This window comes from Sphaeramia orbicularis, chromosome 14 (genome assembly GCF_902148855.1).
Source record: "Sphaeramia orbicularis chromosome 14, fSphaOr1.1, whole genome shotgun sequence".
In the NCBI taxonomy this organism is placed as follows: Eukaryota; Metazoa; Chordata; class Actinopteri; order Kurtiformes; family Apogonidae; genus Sphaeramia; species Sphaeramia orbicularis.
The window spans coordinates 2574031-2598384 of record NC_043970.1 but is presented as its reverse complement, the minus strand read 5'-3'; the positions used below and the strand labels follow the sequence as shown (position 1 = coordinate 2598384).

General features: G+C 36.4%; 1 protein-coding gene across 1 annotated transcript in view; it reads left to right on the top strand.

Moving 5' to 3' along the window:
* LOC115433213 (glutamate receptor 4-like) overlaps positions 1 to 24354 on the top strand; it is a 343230-nt gene that overhangs the window by 130576 nt on the left and 188300 nt on the right. The window contains exon 3 of the mRNA XM_030154500.1: positions 15198 to 15437. Within this exon, the coding sequence (XP_030010360.1) occupies positions 15198 to 15437 (240 nt within the window). The remainder of the gene's footprint in view (positions 1 to 15197; positions 15438 to 24354) is intronic.

Sequence of the window (24354 nt, the reverse complement as noted above, 5' to 3'; positions counted from 1 at the left end):
TATTCTGAACTTTTATTGATCCATTACCATGACACTGTGTCCCCTGAAATGAATTAGATTTAAAACAGGCCTGGATGACGTTTCAGACAAAGACTTTACTTGAGCGTAGATTCCCTCACAACCAACAGCACTTTGGTTTCAGTCTAAAACAAGGTGGTAAATAACAGAGGTTTTTTTTTCCTGTACTGCTGATATTGATGTATTGATATGGTAGAGGTCGGGGGCAGTCAGCATCAAACTGCCCTGCACTGTGTGTGTGTGTGTGTGTGTATGTGGGGTGGGGGTGGGGGGGTGACACCTGGGGGACCGAGGGGGAAAGTGTGTCACTGACACTAGACAGCGTCCACTGATTTACACAGAGGCCTGATGACAAAGCAGTTTAGGCGCCTTAAGTCCTGTTGGTCAATAGGGCCAGATTGGGAAAGCTTATCTCACCTCTGCACGGCCCAGCGTGGCTTAGCTCAGCTTCACGGCTCATTAACGATGAGATAATTCAGACAGAAGAAGACGTTCTTATGACTAAAGCTACTCACATGTATTTTTGCAAGAAGCTGCTGTGTGGGGTGATTCCAGAGGGGTTATGTAAAATGACAGGCCAGCGTCTGTTTCGCTGCTCTGTTAGTGTGTCACATGCACAATGTCTGTCCATTGATCACAGTGTGAGTGCCATATAGTGTGTTAGTGTGTGTGTTCTGACCTGTTTGTGCAGTGGACTGTGAGCCTAGCGGATGCTGTTTCAGGGTCATTGCTGGTGTGGTTCTAAATGGACCAGTCCAGGAGGCCGGCCTGTCACTAGCGGCCGCCCACTCGCTGTCAGTACTACTGCTGTCACATCACTAGACCTAGACCTCAGACCGACTCTGTTTGATACGATTTGACTCTGATGGATCGCTATCGTTGGCCTCTGCTGCCTCTTCACACACCAGCGGTCCTGCTGTGTTTTTTCTGTCTGAAAACACATCAGAAATGTCTGGTACATGAGCAGAGGGCGCTCAAATGTCATTCCATGGTGTCGAAGATTTGCATCTAAACAAGTTGAAGTAACAAATGAAACAAATAATAAAAAAAACTTCTATAACATCTAAAGTATTTCCCATGCAGTCTTTCTGTTTTCCTTACATTAACCCTTAAAGACCCACAACTATTTTTGCCACAGCTTCCAAATAGTTTGTTCTCTTTCCCAAGTGATTTATGACCATTTATTATAATTAAATCCTCTGTATTTTGCATTGTTCAGAGAAAATCAGGCATTTTCCTATATTTGATTTACTGATCTTTTATATGTTCATTAAAGCTGAGTAAATTCGAAGGTTATTATATCAAAACAGGAAAATAAAACTCCATGGGTTTTACTGATGAATCAATGTTATAGAGGATGACTGTGTTTCCACATAAGGAGCCTCTGAACATCCAAATGGGTCATATCTGCTGACCATGAAAAGATGACAAACTGTATTTAACCTCCTCAGACTCAGCTATGGGTTTTCTGTCCACATTTGAGAACAAGAGTTTCACAACTTTATACAAAAAAAGAAAAGAAAACTGTCCACCACAAAGGACATTCCATACAAATTTTTAAAACTGCATCTGAAAAAACTGTTGCATCATGATGTTTCAAATATAGGCATTTATTTAATAAAAAACAAAAAAAGCTTGTACTTTGCTGACATTTCCTGGGTCTTAGGAGGTTAAACCAATTATTCACATGTACTGATAGGATTAGTGGATCAATAGGTATTAAACATTTTAACTACACAGGAAAATGGTTTATTTTCTTGTGTAGTAATTAGTCCTTAGTTATTTGGTTTATGGCAGAAGGTATTGAATTTAGGAAACAAACATGTGATATTTACACATATTTGTTCAGCATGATATTTTTTCTCAAATAACAAATTTGCAGTAATAGTATAATACTAAAGCTGGACTACAACTGAATTACATGTTGGTCAGATGACTTCAGCTTCATCAACACTGTGCCTCATTAGTTTTCATTGGGCCTACATCCTACCAGGTGAATGTCACATTTCATTGGCCGACTGATACAAATGTTCCTGAAACAATGCTGAGCTGCCATTTGGGCAAAGGGGCAAATGTGGGTCACATGGATCCCTCTGGCCTACAGAGACCTTTTTCCATATACATGTGATCCTAGAGAAAGGCCTGAAAACTCACCACCCTCCTTTACAATCGCAGACGCATACTGTTATCCTCAGAGCATAATGACCTAACTCATACACAAATGGACAAAAGTATGTGGACACGTTGAATCTAGGTGTTTCTTTTCTAACAGGAGTCTGGGATACAAAACAGTAATGACTAATGTCAGAATATAGTTTTATATTGGGATAGATATCATTGCATTGGTCAGTTTGACTATGATTTTGAATGTTCTTCCTCTATATTTCCAAAATATTTTTCATGCTCTGACTGTAAATAATATTTTTCTACCACATCTAAGCATCTACTGTCTTCACATTTCACTGAGGAAGAAAAATCTCCCATCAAACTTTAGGGAAATATTGATGTTTCTAAACTATATGGACATAAATATTGGGACACATCTTGTCTGCAGCTGTCAGATGTCCTGTTCATGAGGATTTGACACAGAAACATCAATATTAATAATCAATATGATATTTATCCCAATATAAAATTATATTCTGACATTAGTCATTATTGTTTTGTATCCCAGACCCCTGTTAGAAAAGAAACACCTAGATTCAACGTGTCCACATACTTTTGTCCATTTATGTATGAGTTAGGCAGTTATGATATGAGGATAACGATATGACAAATTAAGATCTATATATCTATATATCTACCTTTTTCCTTATACATGTGATCTTAGAGAAAGGCCTGAAAACTCACCACACTTCCTGACAATTGCAGATGCATACCATTATCTTCAGAGTATAATGACCTAACTCATACACAAATGGACAAATGTATGTGGACACGTTGAATCCGGATGTTTCTTTTCTAACAGGGGTCTGGGATACAAAACAATAATGACTAATGTCAGAATATGGTTTTATATTGACATAAATATCATATTGATTATTAATATTGATGTTTCTATGTCAAATCCTCATGAACAGGAAATTTTAGAACTGTAGACATGATGTGTCCCAATATTTATGTCCGTATAGTTTTAGAAACATCCATATTTCCTTAAAGTTTAATGGTAGATTTTTCTTCCTCAGTAAGATGTGAAGAAAGTAGATGGTTAGCTGTGGTAGAAAATTATTATTTTTAGTCAGACCAGGAAAAATAGACAGACAGAAGGAGGAGGAGCAGGGCCACAGATGTACAGTTGTGTAGCTGTGAGTTACAGTTTTCAGTTTTTAAGTTATGGAATATAGCTTTTCAAGTTTATATCAGGTTATTTAATTTCAAATTTGTGGTTGGTTTATTGACAGAACTGCATCGGTTCATGCGTTTTTAGATGTTTGTGCCTGCTAACTGCTCTTTTGAACTACTTGCAGTCACTCTAATTAAACATGGTGTTAGTCTGGTTGGTTGGTCATGTCAGTACTGCCCTTACTCTCCAATACGGATGTAATGATATGAAAATTTCATATCACGGTTATTGTGACCAAAATTATCACGATTATCATTATTATCATGGTGTTGTTGAAAGTGTGCTCAAAATGTTCAAAAAGTACTAATACACACACTGAAATAATTTAACCAAGTTGTATTTTGAAAATAAATAAATAAATAAATGAATAAATAAATAAATATATATATATACATATACATATATATATATATATATATATATATAGATAGATAGATAGATAGATAGATAGATAGATAGATAGATAGATAGATAGATAGATAGATAGATAGATAGATAGATAGATAGATAGATATACAGGGTGGGGAAGCAAAATTTACAATGAACATTTAGTTGTTTCTTCTCAGCAGGCACTACGTCAGTTGTTTTGAAACCAAACATATATTGATGTCATAATCATACCTAACACTATTATCCATACCTTTTCAGAAACTTTTGCCCATATGAGTAAGAAAGCAAATGTCAAAGAGTGTGTGATTTGCTGAATGCACTCGTCACACCAAAGGAGATTTCAAAAATAGTTGGAGTGTCCATAAAGACTGTTTATAATGGAAAGAAGAGAATGACTATGAGCAAAACTATTACCAGAAAGTCTGGAAGATACTATTAAAGAAGAATGGGAGAAGTTGTCACCCCAATATTTGAGGAACACTTGCACAAGTTTCAGGAAGCGTGTGAAGGCAGTTATTGAGAAAGAAGGAGGACACATAGAATAAAAACATTTTCTATTATGGACATTTTCTTGTGGCAAATAAATTCTCATGACTTTCAATAAACTAATTGGTCATACACTGTCTTTCAATCCCTGCCTCAAAATATTGTACATTTTGCTTCCCTACCCTGTATATATATATATATATATATATATATATATATATATATATATATATATATATATATATATATATGATGAATGAATAAAATAAAGTAATAGGCACAATGCACTTTCTGTTGCAGAAACATTCAAATATTAACCCTTAGTGGTCTGAGTCTATTTTGGCCATTTTTCAGTCCTTTTGATTTTGCCTTTATATACTATATAAACAAATGTTTACTATAGCCATGTTTGGCATCTTTTTTTTTCAGCACAACTTCATCTGTCTCATCTGCCTATTATTTTTTTTCACCTTAACCTACTATAAAAACAAAAAAGGACAAAAAACACACAAAAAATATAAAATCCGATTTGAAAAATGTATACAACTTTTGCATAGATAACACACAGATGCTTAACGAACCTTTTCGAAGACTTTAAAAGTGAACATTCATTCCAAATACTAGGTATAGATAATCAAAATTGTGATAAATTAAAACTATACTCAAATATTTGACATAAAAGCAGATCTTTACATAGGTGTTTTTTTTTCCCCTAGAAGTGCAGTAATCAGACATGGTTATCATGATAATTAGAATTTAAACGGTGATACTAACTGTCTGCAATTTTACCGCCGTTTATTGTTATACTGGTAATCGTTACATCCCTACTCTCCAATAAGACGGGTTCTAGGTTCTGTGGATCAGTGTTGGTCCCACTGTGGAACCAGTTTCATTGGCTCAAAGTCAGTTGTTTGGATCCTGAAATAAAGAACTGGTTCAAGGTTAGGCACTGGGCTCCAAACCAGCCCTGGAACTGACCGGTTGAACCAACTCTGACCCCGCCCACTCTGAAAGGCAGCCAATTGGATCGGTGCCTCTGGATCTCCCAATGTTATGCTGATATGTCTGAGTTATTTTAGGATTTTTTTTTTTTTAGCTAGTTAGGTTCAAACAGACTGGCAGTGTTAAACTGTCATTTTCTTTATCATTTTTAAAGATGCAAAACATGTCCTGTTTGCTACAAGTTATATCTGATAAGAATGTAAAAGTATCAGGGAATAGCAAAAAGCTTTTATTATCTTGTTCCAGGTTATCTTTAGTTTCACCATGATCAGTACTGGGAATTCAGTTCTGTTTTCTGCCCTGAACATGACATGATGTGACTATATTTGAGTGATAAGAGTGTCCTTCAGCTGTTTGTAAGGGTTTCTGTACTGGTTTGTGTGGGTGTAGTCACAGTTCTCCTAAAATCTGCATCTGAACCTTTGTCGACTGTGGTTCCTTAAATACTCACTTTCCCAACAAACTGAGCCCCGTGTCCACAGATTCAAAATGATGGTATACATTTAGGAAAGAAATGCAGGTTTCAAGGACAGGTTGTTTGAAGTGTAGTGTAATTAAAGCCTTGGCAGTGGGAAAGCGGAGAAGGGTTTTGCTATTTTAGTTTTATAAAGTACAAGATTAATGAGTTTAATCAAAAACGAGGAGAGAACTGGACTTGCAGACTAATTTAATGAGTATACAGGGTCGTTTGGTTGCAGCCAAGTGTTGTGTGTGTGTGATTTAATCAGAATAAACAGTGTCTGTCTGTATCTAATGATGGTGTGTGGTGAATCCTCTCACATATGCTGCTCTGTCTGCAGATACGCTGCGGAAAAAGGTGTTGACTGTATAAAATATGTGCATGGAATATATACTGGAAGAATCTGATATTGCGGTACATAAATAAATAGTTGATTAAATTAAATTAACCCATGAAGACCCAAACAACCATCGGCCAAAAGCATCTACTGATCTAAACTCTTTAATACATGTTGATCCACTAATCCTATTAATCCATGTAAATAATTGGTGTAAAATACAGTTATTCATCTTTTCATGGTCATCAGATATGACCCATTTGGACGTTCAAAGGCTCCGCAGTTACCGTGGAAACACCATCATCTTCTACAACATTGATTCACCAGTAAAACCCATGGAGTTGGATCAATGACAGTGCATGGACACACTTGGTTTATGTTCAGTTAATGATGGATTTGCTGGAAAAAGTAACTTTTTCTTCAGTTTTCTCTGTTTTAATATAAGAACCTTTGAATTTATTCTGTGCTTTTATGAACATCTACATGATCAGTAAATTAAATATAGGAAAATACGTGATTTTAACTGAAAAAAAAAAAAAACATCAAATATGGAGGAAAATGCTATAATAAATGGTGATAAATCACTTAAGAAAGGTTAAAATAGAGACAAAATATTAATTTGTGAAGTGCCACAAAAGTAGCACTGGGTCTTTATGAGTTAAATTATCCCTATAACGCCAAACGCATCACATTTGATACATGAGTTTTGAAGCCCTCTACATGATCAGTGTGATATTTTTTTTCTTGAAAAACGTGATGTGTACAATTAGATACATGCAGTACACAGATAATCCACCAGGGGGAGGAGTTCATTCACCAGAGGCCTTTCCAGTGACACTACAAAACTGTCATTAATGAGGAAGGAGGAAGAACTCTGACAATTTTGAAAAGAAATTATTATTTTGTTAGACATGTTTGTGTTATATTATGTTTTTGTTTGTTCAAACATAATATTTGAGCATTGAGACCCGATGGCTCAAATATGATACAAAATTAAAACTCATATGTGGAAATTGCTATTTGAAAAAAAAAAAAAATTGGGCTTGTTCAGAAGGACCAGTAAAGGCTCCAGTTTCAAAGAACTGGAATTTTCTGTTAGTGATGAATGGTTCTGGCTTTACAGGGTTAAATAAAATAAAATAAAATTAAATTAAATACAGTAGATATACAGTATCCTGTATATATGTATACAAATATACATTAATCACATTAAACTATGCATTAATAATGTTTGGTTGGTTGCATTTTAAGTGGTGTTCTATTGTTGCAAAGTAAAACAGCAACCTTTACACATTTTTTGTATGACAGAATGTCTTAAGTAAAGCTACATAAATCTGCACTGCTGCTAATGACTGAATGACATGAGTGTGAGATGAACATGCAATGTTATCCTCCTCAGACCCAGCTATGGGTTTTCTGTCCACATTTGTGGACAAGAGTTTCACAACTTCATACAAAAAAAAAACCAAAAGAAAACTGTCCACCACAAAGGACATTCCATAAAAAATTTTAAAAACTGCATCTGAAAAAACTGTTGCATCATGATGTTTCCAATATAGGCACTTATTTAATACAAAAAAAAAAAGCTTGCACTTTGCTGACATTTCCTGGGTCTCAGGAGGTTAAGGTAATCAGTCCATTGAGTATTTAAGGTTTTGGAGTAGAAACAGAAAAATAATTACAGTTATTAGTATTAGTATTAAAATTAGCATTAGTATTAGTGCTGTTTTGCTGGTACATCAGATTTTTTACTTTATTATTTTAATTTTTTTCAGTCCAAATTCCAGTTGAGTTAGAGCTCAGTGAAATGAAGTCAGGTAGTAATAATAACAGATGAACTCAGTCCCAGGTTCTGATCGCAGTCCAGCAGCTTTCCATGAATATACTCTGATGTACTGAATTTATTTAGACCAACATTTATGCACAAGTATAGAGCTGGAACAATCGATCCATTGATTAACCGACTCAAAAATGATTCCACTATAGTTTTCCTGAATCAAAGCTTTGTTTCCTTCATTTCTCTGCTGTTAAACATTGGTTCCACTGTTGTGTTTCACACAGACGCTTATTGTGACACACATGATGCCAGGATCAACACACACAACAGAAGAGACGAGGACAAAAATGCAGAAAATGTCTATATGTTGACTTTTCTCCATTGGAACCATCACTGACTCCTTTAAACTTTGAAGCTTTAACAAACATTACAAATATGAATGTGAACTTGTTTGAAGACTGACCTGACTGATTGTTTATAGATGTCATTGGACTGGCTTGTTGTTTTTTATATCTATAGATATTTGCATATATACTTTTATACTATGGTTATTGTTGTTATTTCGATATAGATATTTTTTTCTATATCCTTTTACTTACTTTTTGTGGTTGTTGTTTCAGCTGGTTCTGAAATAAATGACAAGTGGTTTGTCATTTTCAGACGTGTATTTCACAATATAGAAAATTCAAATTGAAGAAAATAATCAATAAATGAATGAATTCTAAAAAAAAATAATCAATATCTGCAGCTCTACATAACAATGTAATAATATAGAGAGTGTGTGTGTCCATAGGGGCTCAGGATAGTGTGTTTGTGTGTGCATGTATGTGTGTGCGTCATCTCAGCCTCGAGGGGACATCAGTGGACTGTGTGTGGATTTTCCAACCTCTGGACTGCTTTCTTGGTTGAGCGGACACTCTGTCCTCCAGGGAGAGCCTTCAGCCGTCCAACATGGACACACATGCACACATGAAATCAGTGGTAGTTATTGGATGGGGATTGGGAAGAAGCTGTGGTGTCTTTAGAAGGTTATTTATTTATTTATTTATTTATTTATTTATATTTTTCTACAATAGTATGCATATTTGACCTGCTGTATTTTAGTGCAATGTCAGCCTCAACATGTTTTTATAAATTACTCAGTGTGAATACAACTGTGGCCGATCAAAGCCCAAAGCAAATGTAACTATGTAGGTTTGACATGTGTCACTGTGATGGACAAATGGAGGTGTAAAGACAATGAGGCTTGATGATGTTTAAAGGCTCATTTATGCTCATTGTACATACGACCATTTCAAACGCTGTCAAGCATCACTGCCTTCATACTTCCATGTTTCCAGTGCGTTGGAATAATTACAAACATGTTGATGACAGAGGAGTTATGACCTATTTTGGTATTGAGAAGGGTTAGTTGTCATAAATTTGTTTGTAATTTTTCATTAATTCACACAGTCGCTTTTTGAAAAGTTTCTGCCATTTCTGGAAATTATTCTCTTCCAACACTGCCCCCTATGGTTCCCAGTGGTACTGCAACATTTCCTTCATTATTACCTCCGCCAGGAGGTATGGTGATCACTTTGCTTTGTGTGTTTGCGTGCATATTTGTTTGTTTGATTGTTAGCAAGATAACTCTAAAAGTTATGGATGGATTTTCATAAAATTTTCAGGAAATGTTGATACTGGCACAAGGAAGAAATGATTAAATTTTGGTGGTGATCGGGGGGGGGGGCAGATCTGTCTTGGTGGAGGTCTGTGCTCTCCGAGTGCTTTTCTTGTTTGGCTGGGGTTCAAGGGGGTGAAGCAAAGCAAAATTAACATTGTAAATGCTTCAAAGCCCATAAAACTGTATTTTTTATTATTATAATCATACACTAATAAAATGAATCCAAATTGAACCTCACTAATGTGACCAGTTTAATAAGGTTGGACTCAGTTATGGCATTGAATTCTATTACATTCCAAATAATTTAAAATTAGAACCATCAGGATCCAGTCCAGGTCTAGGCCTATGTTTTATTAAGTTATTCATTCAGTCACTGTCTGTGTTCAAATATATTTCATATCAGTCCATGCAGTTCTATAGTTCCATCTACATAATAATACATTTATACCTTCTGTGGCTGAACGTTGGTTTATGATACAGACCTAAATGCTGCTGAATAGACAGTTGTCTCTTCATGATTAGACTTTAGTCTAGTTTAGATTTAACTCTCTTTATCATATAGACCAGGGGTCTTAAACATGTAGCCCGGGGGCCAAATGCAGCCTGCCAAAGGTTCCAATGCAGCCCATGGGATGTATTTGCAAAATGCATGTGGAACTCATTTTAGTTCAGGTTCCACATACAGACCGATATGATCTACAGCCAAATAATAATAACAGCATAATAACCTACAAAAAATAATGACTCCAAATTTTCTTCTCAGTTTGATGTGAAAAAATTATCTTACATGATGCCTATGATTCACAGGTGTCAAACATGCGGCCCGGGGGCCAAAACCAGCCCGCCAAAGTTTCCAATCCGGCCCGTGGGATGAATTTGCAAAGTGCAAGTTAGGGCATCAAACTCAAAAATAATATCATAATAACCTATAAATAATGACAACACCTGTTTTTTCTCTTTGATTTAGTGCAAAAAACATTAAATTATGAAAATGTGTACGTTAACAAATTATCCTTTAACAATAAAATTTGAATAACCTGAACAAATATGAACAACCGGAAATGTCTAAAGAAAATTAAGAGCAATTTTAACAATATTTTGCCTGTTGCTAAATGTTTTGTGCCTTTGTAGATCTGGTCTGTAATGCACATGTAGCCTCTAAATGATAAGTTGAGGCATAATATTGATAAAATTGTAGTTACATTTCTTAACAAGTTTTATTTTTCAGGTTATTCACATCCTTTTTGTGTGGATAGTTTGTGAATGTAAATATTGGCATAATTGAATGTTATTTTTTGCACTAAAACAATTTGTATTTGTCATTATTTATTGGCTGTTAATCTAGTATTGTACTGGTCCGGCCTACTTCAGATTAAATTGGGCTGAATGTGGCCCCTAGAAGAAAATGAGTTTGGCACCCCTGCTATAAATAATGACAGCTTCAAATTTTTGTCTTTGTTTTAGTGCAAAAAATAACATTAAATTATGAAAATATTTACATTTACAAACTATCCTTTTAACAATAAAACATGAATAACCCTGAACAAATATGAACAACCTGAAAGGTCTAAAGAAAATTAAGCACAATTTAAACTCTTTTCTGCCTGTTCCTCAGTGTTTAGTGTCTTTGTAGATCTGATCCATAATGCACATGGAGAAATGATAAGTTGAGGCATAGCATTGTTAAAATTGCACTTATTTTTCTTAAGAAATTTCAGTTTTTTCAGGTTATTCACATCTTTTTTGTTTGGATAGTTTATAAAAGTAAGTATTTTCATAATTTAATAACAAAGACAAAAAAATTGAAGTTGTCATTATTTACTATAGGTTATTATGCTAGTATTTTACTGATCCGGCCCACTTCAGATCAAATCGGGCTGAATGTGGCTCCTGAAAGAACATGAGTTTGAGAGCCCTGATATAGACTCTCATCATAAATGGTGCCTGTGCAGTAGACCCCCCCCCCCCATAGTACAAGAGATAGGAGAGGCTTGGGACACATAGATTTGCACCACAAGGTACATGCGGATGGATAGATCAGTAAGTAACGCTGTGGTCTACAATGCAGGAGACCGGGGTTTGAAAATTACCCGTAGGAGCAGTTCTGTCACATACAGACGGGGGGCGCTGGTAGGTGAATCCACCATCTGTATGGAATGTCCTTTGCAGTTGACAGCATTTTTATTTGTTTTTTTTGTTTTATTGTCTTGTTCTTTTAAGTAAAGCAGTGAAATGTTTGTCTCCTACAGAGGACATGAGTCCATTGCTGAGTCTCAACAGGTTAATAGTGAAAGATATGACAAGAAGTGAATGTCGGCAGTGATCGTTCCAAACCCTGCTTTGGTTCCAGTCGTGGCTCCTTGTATCTGCTGATAGGCTGGACTTCTGCCACCTCTGTGTACTTTAATTGCATGTACAACAGCAGAAACATGTCTGCGCTCTGTGCTTCTCTGACTGGAGTGTTGTTTGTCTCTGAGCTGCAGGCAGATCAGAACACACACACTCCCATACTCAGTCTGCATCCGTCCTGTTTACTGCCCCAACCCTTCCTTTAACAACGGGAACTGAAGGAGTTTATCCTGCAGTTTTGCAGTTCATTCGGATTCTCCGGGAGAAGATGCTCATTATATTCACTCTGTTGTTCTGTGTATGTATGTGTGTGTGTTTATGTATGTGTGCGTGTAGGTGTGTGTGTGTGTGTGTGTGTGTGTGTGTGTATGTGTGTGTAATTACAGTATGGTTCTTGTCAACAGCCGGACCTTTCTATAATGAGGAGATCCTCAAGCGTGTGTGCTCGTGCTGCTCGGTTTAGTGTAGACTTTATGCAAATGCAAAGTTTTCTTTGAATTCACAGTCTGACCAATAAAACACAAAATATGCAGGTTCCGTTTCTGCTGTTTTGATGTTACGAGGCAGCGCTGCTTGAACACTGCGTGTTTTGTTAATGGGTGAATCCGTCCTGGAGAATAGAACCGTACACAACAACAACAGCGAGGGGAATGATTCAATGTGCCGCTGGAAATGTTGGTACTGTTGTTGCTGTTTAAAGGAGGGAAGAGAACAGCTTTGAGATGAAAGCGTCAGAAGAAAGGACTTGCTTTGGTTTTGATCTCTGTTTACTGCATTCTGCGCTTCTCCTGAAAGGATTTAAAGTGGTAATCAGCAGGATAATGGTTGGTTATTTTGTCTCCAGTCACAGGACTAAGCGTTCATTGCTGTGGTGATTTTTGCACCACGTTACTCGGCAGTCAATTGTCATTCAAAACAGTAGGGGATGGGGGGGGGGGTCACTTTATTGGTTGTTGAGGTGCATTAGTTAAATATGACGACTGTCTCTAATCAGTGTTTGAAGCGAAGTGAAAACATGAAACACGTGACTTCAGCAGGGACTCTAACATTTATATCCAATCTCAAGATTTGCGCTTATTTGTGGTTAAATGGTTTTGCTCATGTAATAAAACTATCATAGGGAAAGTGCTTTGTAAAAGATAAAAAAAAAAAGAAAAGAAATTATAAAAAAACTGACAGCCTTAACATATAGTTAGTGTGTGTATTCAGGTGGATGCTTGGCTGATGAATAACAGATCCCCAAAAACAGAATAGCAGGGTTCATCTGAAGACAAGTTACATTTTATATGTTTGTTGCAGTCGGTGCTGGGACTCACATTAGCTAACACCTGAGCTAATGCTCAGTTAGCCTACATTTCTTCCTTTTCACACAAATATTTATATTATTTTCAGGTTCCGACATTTGATGATTCTGTTTGTAGACTGAACCTTACACATCTAATACTGTCACATCTTTTGAGAAGTACACGCTCTGATGATTTGAGTTGTGTTCCAGTGTTAGCAATGCTAGGCTAATTTACCTACTTTTCTTTTATCTTTTATTATTTTACAGTGTCCACAAATCTGCAGTTTTGTTTTGTACTGTGTAACAATCTGTTAAATGTTCATCTGATACTGACTCTGGTGTTAAATACTGTGCTGATATTAACTATGCTACAGCATTAACAGGAAGATAATGCAGACATAAAGCTAAAATTACTGTTCTTTTTTTTTTTCTTTTAATTTAAAACGCTTTCAACAGAACACATAAAAATGAACATTTGGTAGATTATTTAAAAGACATCTAAATGTTATGAATTATTTAATTATTTTGAGGTTTTAAACAGCACTGGCGAGGGGGTTAAAACAGATGCTTTTCCATGATACCCTTGAAAAAACATGGAATGTTACTTTTCTTCAGAGATCTGATTTTAGTAAAACCGAGACCCTTGATACAGTCCATCTGCACAAAGACAATGATTTGAACCGTCCTTCATGGGGTAAAGTTTGTCGGTCCTCAGGGGCCACGAGCAGCTGTCGAAGCTAACGGAACCATAAGATGTTTTTGCATTCATCCTAAAATGCACCAGAGGAGGCTAGAGAAAAGAATAGATTCAGAGACAGTTTCTTACCACCACAGTAAACTGCAAAAAGTAACAGCTCTAGTGTTTTCCTTCTGTTCAACCACTTCCATCAATGAATCCTCAGAATCACTTCCTATAATGTGCAATAATCCTACAAATGTGAAATTATGTGCTATAAATTGTGCAATAATCTTCTGTTCTGCAATAAAAATGCAATATTTACTCAATATTTATCAAAATGTAGATGCACCATTCATAGATATACATACTGTTAATATTGTTATTATTGTTCATAGACATACATACTGTCACATACTGTTAATACTGTAAATTTGTGTCTATTCACATTTTGTCCATTTTTGTTTTGTTTTTTATTCTACTTAGCTCTATTCTTATGTTACTATGTAAAACTGTAAAATTTCTATTCTATTTTTCTTATCTTATTTTTAGTTTTTGCAATTTTATGCTCTCTCTATTCTTATTACTGTAGTACTGGCGTTTTATTAATATTGTTGCACTGACTGGAGTAGCACAATGACAACAAGTGTTCAGAGAACGCAAACCTCCGCCAAGCACCTCGAATGGTGTGCGTGTGTGGATCGACTATTTCTTTTTAAATGAAACAGTTTCAAGGTTGTTCCATACAGCAGAAAAAGTTGAAGCTTGGTACCAGTCATGTGTCTGTCAAATTATATTAAATTCCAATCAATATTTGTGGAGTTAATAATGAAAAATGTGTGGTAAATGGGATTTTCAATGATAAATGGAAATGTCCCCAGAGTCCACATTCCACAGTGGATGTGGACAATTTTGTGCCAGATACAAGATATTGTTATAAGCTACGGGTGGATCAAATTGGAGGCCAATCAGAGTTGTTTTGAATTTTTTTTATGAATTCTGGAAAATTGGTCAATGATGAGAGACGGGAAAATTGTACTTTTTGTGACCTTACTGTGACCTTGAACTTTGGCCTACTTGGTCCAAAATTTAATGGGTTGGTCCCAGGGCCTAGGCCTATCTGTGGGTACCGTTTGGTAAAGATGGTTGGAATAGTTTTCCCGTAAAGTTGCTAACAAACAAACAAACACACAAAGCAAAGTGATCACAATACCTCCTGGTGGAGGTAATACTAAAGGCTATTCTGTTCTATTCTATTCTATTCTATTCTATTCTATTCTATTCTATTCTATTCTATTCTGTTCTGTTCTGTTCTGTTCTGTTCTGTTCTATTCTATTCTATTCTGTTCTGTTCTGTTCTGTTCTGTTCTATTCTATATCCTCACCTGCTCTTTGTGCTTCTTCTCTCCAGTTTGCTCCCAGTACTCCCGCGGTGTCTTCGCCATCTTCGGCCTCTATGACAAGCGCTCCGTGCACACGCTGACGTCCTTCTGCAGCGCCCTGCACATCTCCCTCATCACGCCCAGCTTCCCCACCGAGGGCGAGAGCCAGTTCACCCTGCAGCTCCGGCCGTCCATCCGGGGGGCGCTGCTGTCGCTGCTGGACCACTACGACTGGAACAAGTTCGTTTTCTTGTACGACACAGATCGGGGTGAGTGAATCTACTTGAGTCTTTCCTCATTTTGACAGGAATCTTTTGTGAGCTCTTGTAGTGAACTGTTGGGTCACAAACACAGGACAACGTGTGACTGCATTTTTAGTTGATGTAGGTGGGGGCAGATGAGTGACGTCCTTAACCCAGCAGACTTCTGTGGACGTGGAACAGCCAAGGTTTCATATTAAGGCTCAGGCTTACATCAGCAGTCTGGATGAAAGCTTCACCAAAGTGGACACACTGGACACTTTTATTTTATATGTCAGATTCCCCAAAGCAGTACAACTTTTTGTTTTGACCAGAAACTACACACATCTTCCACCTCCCAGGAAAAGTTCCTTATTATTCATGTGATGCATTTTCAGTCCTGGGTGTTCTGACCTTTATTATGGCACGTCGGAGATATAATGATTTGTTTTCTTGCCCTTAAAATGCACCAAAGTGTTGCTAAACCTGTATTTTCATGAAACCAAAAGCCTACTCTTTACATTGCATCACATTTACTGTAAAGGACAAGCAGCTAGTGTTGTTCATGAATTATTAATACATCACAGCAGCAGATGAAGAGAATATTTGTAATACAGTTGTTTTTAAAGTATCTACTGTAAAGTTGCATTTTTGCTCATCAAAGCTAATAGTTGATGTGACAGTCAAATGCACAGAGGTATTTTGTGTTGCTAAGTAACACTGTGAAGTAGTGCGCAATCACGGGAGTTGTTATTATCACCAATGCCAATGAAAATCTATGTGGAGGGACACAGGTAGAAACCCTGAATGTGTTAAGGCGCTATATTCACAATATATTGTTTCATTCCAATTAAATATATATTAAAACAATGTAAAAAATAAATAAATAAATAAATAAAAGCAGATTGGACACAACTGAAAGGTGACCAAATGAAATGAATCATTACATTAAAATAAAAAATTTTCTGCAGTTAAACACAAGTTCAAAAAACAGGTAACAGTATTTAATGACACCTGGTTACAGTGCACATTGGAATCATAGACTGTTTTGTCCATTTTAGGTTGAGCATATTCACTCTGGTCCACACACAAGATGCAGCCAACTATAAAACTGAAAAATAGGACCAATGGCATAGTTAAAGACATTAATTGACATTCATGTGACCTTTCAAGGTCACCTAAGGTCAAAGGTCATGGCACCAAATGAATACTCATATGTGACTCCTGATCTATTGCCAGTAGTAATTATATCAATATCTTCAACAGGTTTCAAGTTACAGCATTTTGAATATTTTTCCCATTATAAACCAAAGGGGATTTTTTAAAATAATAATAATTTAAAAAAAAAATCATAGAAAATTCAAAAAGAATATTTCTCAATTCTTTGAACAAACTCGGTAGACCTTGCCCCAAGGAACCTCTGCTGTGAATTTCAATTGATTCTGGCTCATGGTTTTGGAGAAGAAGTTTCTAGAAATGTGAACCTTGGGTTTGACCTTTCAAGGTCACTCAAGGTCAAAGGTCATAGCACCAAATGAAAGCCCATATGTGACTTTCTATCTATTGCCAATAGTACTTAAATCAATATCTTCAACTGTTTTCAAGTCATAACACTTTGAAATGTGTCCCATTATAAACCAAAGGGGATTTTAAAAAATTAAAAGATTCATAAAACATTCAAAATCAATATTTCTCAATTCTTTGAACAAACTTAGTAGACCTTACCCCAAAGGTGTTCAACAAATATCAAGTCATTCTGACTGACAGTTTCGGAGAAGAAGGTTCTTGAAAAATTGTTTACTGACGGATGACGGATGACGGACAGACGACAGCTGATACCAATAATCCATCGGACCCTTTGGGCCATTGGACTAAAAAAGGAAGAAAGGAATTTTTACATGATGTGGATTTGTCCATAACACTGGTCTGATCCGTTTCCCAAAGACGATGAACCAGACGTCCATCTACTGCAGCTCACACACGGATCTATACACATGGATGGGATGCTTCCGGTGCAGATTCATTTACACAAAGCAACAATGGACATGAGCAAAATGGGGTGTGATGTCATCATTTTCCAGAGTAGAAAATGTTTTTATAAATCTATGTTTTTCAACGCTAAAACTCTTACATGTAGACAAGAGGCCAAATCATGTAGAAAAATAGTAGTTTTGCAAAAATACCTGCATCAGTGTGGCTGTGGCATAAAAAAGCACAGTATAAGACAGTCAAAATTAAAAACTTTTTATAATAATCCTCCTTTTTATCACTGTAAATGTTCCATTTGTACAAACAGATGCCCCTAAACCTTTAAAAGGAGAATATTTCATACTGTACATTGTAAATTCAACAGTTGAAAACTCTTCTCTGCTAGCTGCAATAAGCTAATAGTCTGTAGAGTATTTATGTATAACAAAGATTTAACTTGTCACTGTAAATCAAATTAAATTGCATATATTTATGAACCCACCACTGAGTTCAAGTCATTGCTCAGAGCGATAAATTAACAGTGAATTCAGGCTTTCATTATCAGTAAGGCACAATGTTCACTTCAGTTTGTCTTCAATTCTAAATAAGCCCATTTAACCTTAAAGGCTTGTGTGTGAGGAAGGTGCAGCCCCCCCCCCCCCCCCCCCCCAGGAGTGAATGGATTTGCTTTTAATGTATTGGAAGCTTTTGTCCACTTGTCGACTCCCCCACTGAGGACAGACCAGTCACATGAGGATTAGAGCTGAATCAGTTACTCTATTAATCGACTGGGATTGATTACAAAAATGATTTGAATACAGTTTTCCTGAATCAAAGCTTCATTGCTTTAATTTCTCTGCTGTTAAACATCGGTTCCACTGTTGTGTTTCACACGGACACTTTTTGTGACATGATGAGATTTCCATGAATATACTCTGACTTACTGGATTTATTTAGACCAACATTTATGCAGAAGAATAGAGCTGGAGCAATCAGTTAATCAATTAACCAACTCAAAAACCATTCACTCTAGTTTTCCTGAATCAACGCTTGGTTTCCTTCATTTCTCTGCTGTTAAACATTGGTTCCACTGTTGTGTTTCACACGGACACTTATTGTGACGCAACATGATGCCAGGATCAACACAAACAACAGAAGAGACGAGGACAAAAAGGCAGAAAATGTATATGTTGACTATTTTCCATTGGATCCATCACTTACTCCACAGGTGTCAAACATGTGGCCCAGGGACCAAATCCAGCCCGCCAAAGGGTCCAGTCCGGCCCTTGGGATGAAGTTGTGAAATGCAAACATTACACTAAGATATTAATGATCCTTTTAGTTCAGGTTCCACATTCAGACCAATTCAATCTCAAGTGGGCAGGATTCAGTAAAATACTATCATAATAACATATAAATAATGACAACTCACAATTTTTCTCTTTGTAAACATCAATATTTTCATGTATTTACTCTAAAACAAAGTATAATTTTGCAAAAAATGTGAATAACCTGAACAAATATGAACAACCTGAAATGTCTTAGGACAGTGTTTTTCAACCTTGGGGTCGGGACCACGTGTGGGGTCACCTGGAATTCAAATGGGGTTGCCTGAAATTTCTTGTAAGTGATTAAAAAAATAGTAATAACTTACTAATAAAAAAATATATGGTAACTTGACAGAGACAATTCCACTACATAAAAGACAACCTGAGTGTGAAACTGCAGCACTGTGGTTCTGTTTATCTGTCAAATGTTCATTGTGGTCGGTTTCAGATGCTGCAGCCCTTTCATAATTCATAGTTTCAGTTCTTGTTTGTTCAGTATTAATTGTCCTCCTTGTAAATCACAGCTGGACTGACTGGACAGATCCTGACCAAGGAAAATCCCATTCTCCCTTTATGCAGTAATCTACACCTGGATTTACTGCCTCCGTCCACAATAATATACATTATATAGACTAAATGTGTCTAAAATTAATGTTTATTTGTAACTTAGTATAGGAAACTATTACATGATCAAAAACAAATTAATTTTAGCAAAAAAAAAAAAAAAAGTCTCTGTTTTGAATGTCTGGGAGTCACCAGAAATGTGTGATGTTAAAATGGGGTCACGAACCAAAAAAGGTTGGAAACCACTGGCTTAGGAGAAGTAAGTACAATTTTAACATTATTCTGTCTGTTACAAAATGTTTTGTGTTTGTAGATCCACTGTGATCTGTTAGTTATAATGTACATGTGTAAATGATAAACTGAGGCAGAAAATTGTTAAAATGACATTTATTTTTTCAGTTTGTTCATGTTATTCACATCTTTTGAAAGGATAGTTTGGAGATGTAAACCTTTTCATAATGTAAATTTACTTGTTTCACTCTAAAACATATAGAAAAGTTTGGAGTTGACATTATTTCTATATTATTCTGTTATTTTACTGGTTCGGCCCACTGCAGATCAAATTTAGCTGAATGTGGAACTGAACTAACATGAGTTTGACAGCCCTGACTTCCATTTACAAAAATTTCAATCGTCTTCTTCTCCGAAACTACAGTTCTGATTGACTTCAAACTTGGGATACAGCTTCTTTATGATGATGTCAACAAAACTTAGTGAGATTATTTGGATCCGGATCTGATTCTGGATTTGGTGCCACTTTGGAAAATTTCCCCATTATAAAAGATAGGAAGTGGATGGATGCAATAACTCAGTAAATATAAATGATATCAACTTGAAATTTCTTTAGTCCAGCCCTGATTGTAATGGGACTAGTACAAAGGCTGAACCCAAATGCAAGACCAGAACACAGATGACCAATTGAGAGTGTTTATTAAACACAATCACAGTAGTAAAAACACAGCACAAAATAGTTAACACATCTGTGAAGACGTGTGATTCAGGACTCTTCGTCCGGGCTGTGAGCGGGGAATATGGATGGTCAGCACGGCCGAGACGGAGGATTCCCGTCAACACCCTGACTAGGGCAAAACAGAGGATAGTCAAAAAACAAGCCAGGTCATACACAGGAGGGCAATTCAGGAGGCAACGGGACATGAGGGAAAGGCTACTCACGGTCGAAGTCCAGGCGAGGGTCGAAACACAAGGTAACACGTTGGAGGCTGAGGTAATCAGGGAATAGGCAGAATCAGAAGTCGATGTACAAACCAGGTCAGAACCAGACGAGCAGGCAGACAAGGGACAGGCAGAATCGGTGGTCGGAAGGCAAAAAGGGTCAAAACGGGCAGACAGACTGACAGGTATCCAAAAAATGCTGGTAAGTGAGCACACAAAGGTAGAACACAAACTGGCAAAGAAACAGGGGAAAACACAGGGTTTAAATACACAAGAGGGAGGGAAGACAATTGGACACAGGTGGAGATAATCAGGGAGGAGTCAGGTAATCAGGAGCAGGTGAAACAATCAAGGAGGGGAAGTAAAGACACCAGACATGACACAAGAGGGAAACTTAACAAAATAAAACAGGAAATGACAGACAAAACAGAAAAGACAGACAAATCCAGACACAGTCTGGGAGCAGACATGACACTGATGGGGGAGATGACCAAAACATAATGTCCACATGCTGATCAGGATCTTCTTCTGGATCCGGGAACTGACGCAAAATTTAACATGGACTCTTATGGGGAAAAAGTTTCAATTGTCTTCTTCTCCAAAACTACGGTTCTGATTGACTTCAGATTTGGTATACAGCTTCTGTATGATGATGTCAACACAAGGGATTGAAATTATTTCAATCCGGATCTGATTCTGGATTTGGTGCGACTTTGACAAATTTTCCCATTATAACAGATAGGAAGTGGATTGATCCAATAAATCAGTGTCAATGATATCAAGTTGGAATTTGAATTTTTTACAGATCTGATTGGAATATGACCAAAACATGGACTATTTCTGTAATAGAATAAATACACAGAACTGGGTGAGAATAAATGGCACCTGGATACATTTCCCAAAGCTTTGAATTTGGCCGGTAAGCTACAGGACCATTGGTCCGATTTTTTCTATATCCTTTTACTTTGATACTTTTTGTGGTTGTTGTTTCAGCTGGTTCTGGAATAAAGGACACGTTCTTTGTCATTTTCAGATGTTACTATTTTTCACCTGTTCAAATCGATTGAATTGAAGAAAATAATCAATAGATTAATCGATTACAAAAATAATCAATAGCTACAGCTCTAATGAGGATTACTGCCACCCTTCATCCTCTCTTATGCTTTTCTTTTTTTATTTCTTCCTTTGCCTTTTTTCATTTTTTCGATCCCTTTCCAGCCATCTTCCCTACGACATCCAAACCCCAGTTGATATTTTTGCACTTCATCCTTCTTCCTTCACGTCACATTTCCATTACCAGACAGAATGGATATGGACGACTGCCTGGATCTCATCTCGGCATCTCGCTTTTCTACATTTTCCAGAAGGTGGTCATGGTTTTTTGGTTGTGGGAGCGCTGCTGAGGGGACAGATTGGCTGCAGAGTGAGGACGGTGTCTTTAGAACAACTCATTCCCTGCCTCCTTGTCTCTTATCTCAGGTTCGACATGCTCCACTGGGTAAAAAGCCTTCTCTCTTTGCGACTAAACCTACTTGTATCTGAGTGTGGTTCAAATGCACGACAGAGGTGTGCAGCTGGAACACTGTGTTCAGGACGCGCAATGTGACTTTTTTAAGGTTGTTTCGATGCGGCGTCATGACTGACTTCAGATCAGCAGTGGTTTGTGTCAGGAATATTAAGAACGTTCTAAAGGGGTGATTAAAGACTGTTCCTTATGCACTTTCTCAGCAACAAGTCCAATTAAAAAAAAATCAGGCAAGGATCCAATTTTTTTTTTTGTTTTTTTTTGTACCATTGTGCTTTTCATTTCATTCATTTCATTTATTTCGAACAAATGAGTAAACATTTTACAACACAAATGACCTACATACAACAGGATCTGATAATGCAAATACATTCAACAGATTACTTGCAAGTTCAAATTCATTCATTTTTGCTTGAAAAGGAGTGGGAAGAAGAAAACCCATTTAACCCATAAAGACTCAAACACCCACTGGCAACCAAAATAATTTACTGATATAACAATTTAAATAACTATTGATCCACTAATCCTATCAATACATGTAAATAATGGGTGAAAAATACAGTTATTCATCTTTTCATGGTCATCAGATATGACCCATTTGGACATTCAGAGGCTCTGTAGTTACCGTGGAAACACCGTCATCTTCTACAACATTGATTGACCAGTAAAACCCGTGGAGTTGGATCAATGACAGTGGATGGACACACTTGGTTTACGTTCAGTTAATAATAGATTTGACTAAAAAAGTCCCTTTTTCCTCCAGTTTCTCTGTTTTTGATATAATGACCCTCAACTTTAATTTGAGCTTTTATGGACATCAATCATGATCAGTAAATAAAATGTAGAGAAAAAAAACCCTGATTTTCACTTATGGAAGAAAAATACTGGCCGTATTATTTGAATAAATGTGATAAATCACTTAAGAAAAGGTAAAAATAATGAAAAAAAAGGGAACTGCCACAAAAGTAGCACTGGGCCTGTATGGGTTAATCCCATCCCCATTTCTCATCAATAACCTAACATAATGACATTTCAAATACTTACTCCTGTATTTAAACTTCAAACCAGGACAATGAACAAATAGACCTGTACCAGATTAGAATAAACTAGTTCAACAGTATTTACATTATATATCCAAAATATGTGTGAAAACATAGGAACAATATACGTTCATGGTGGTATTACCATGGGTAACAACCGTTAACTTACATTATAATAATAATTGCATACCAACAATGGTAAGAAAACTGCAATAGCACTAATGGTAAAGAACAGCACATCCCAGTAATGAGAAGAACAACAGCAGAAGGTAAAGGACAACACATACCAACTTAGTGAGGAACAACAAACACACATCAACACTGTAGACAGAATATTGATGTAACATCAGTATTAAGACCTTTACCTTTTAACTGGGACCAGACCGTATGTTCATATACCAGATTAAACCTGTGGATATTTATATTGTGTTGGATGTCCAGACTGTTCCAAAGTTTCACTCCACATACAGACAAAAACATTTACGAAGAGTTCGACATTAAGGCAATGTGAAATCACCTTATCTTCTCAAATTATGAGTTCTCTCCCGAATTGTGAAAAATGTTAACGAATGTATGTGCTTTAAACATATGTAATTATGTCTATTTTTATTTATTGACCTATTTGTTCAGTTCTTTTGTTTTATTTTTTAGACACATCATAAATGTTCTTTCAAGACCAACTTAGGTTTGTTTGGATTGGTTTGAAAATGCCATGTACCTTTGAGCAAATATGGGAATTTTTTCATACAAAATTCACAAGTTTGTCAGACCCAATTTTTTGAGTGATTTAGATCATATTTGACTTTATTGTAAATTATTTTTTACTTTAAGTTAAGACATGAGATAATACTTGGTCATGTTTGTCTTCCAAACAGCAGACTGCTGTCTCTGTATCAGCCAACCTGAACTCAGTCAGTTTACAGTAACTGTGTAATAACACTAATTGTTTCTATTTTTGACCACTGTTGTGTTTCTGACATAAAACAATTCTATTTCTTCAATATTTTATTTCTTTATTGTAATACACAGCTATTTATTATAGTGGATTCCATCCATCAGCAGTTTAACATGTAATGGTGTTATTGTTTTGGTCATAAACACATAAATAAAGCTCTTTCCACAAATACAATATATCACTGATTTAAGAAATCATATCATTTCAGTGTAAACTGTAACTGTCCACTGTGGTGAATGTCATGAATCAGGGATTATATTCTTTTTAGAGAATTTGTTTATAACCACATGTCTTGGATTTGTTAAACAGGATAAACAGGATTCCTTATCAGGATAAGATAAGACTTTATTTATCCCACAGTAGGGATTTTCAAATGTCACAGCAACATTTACAG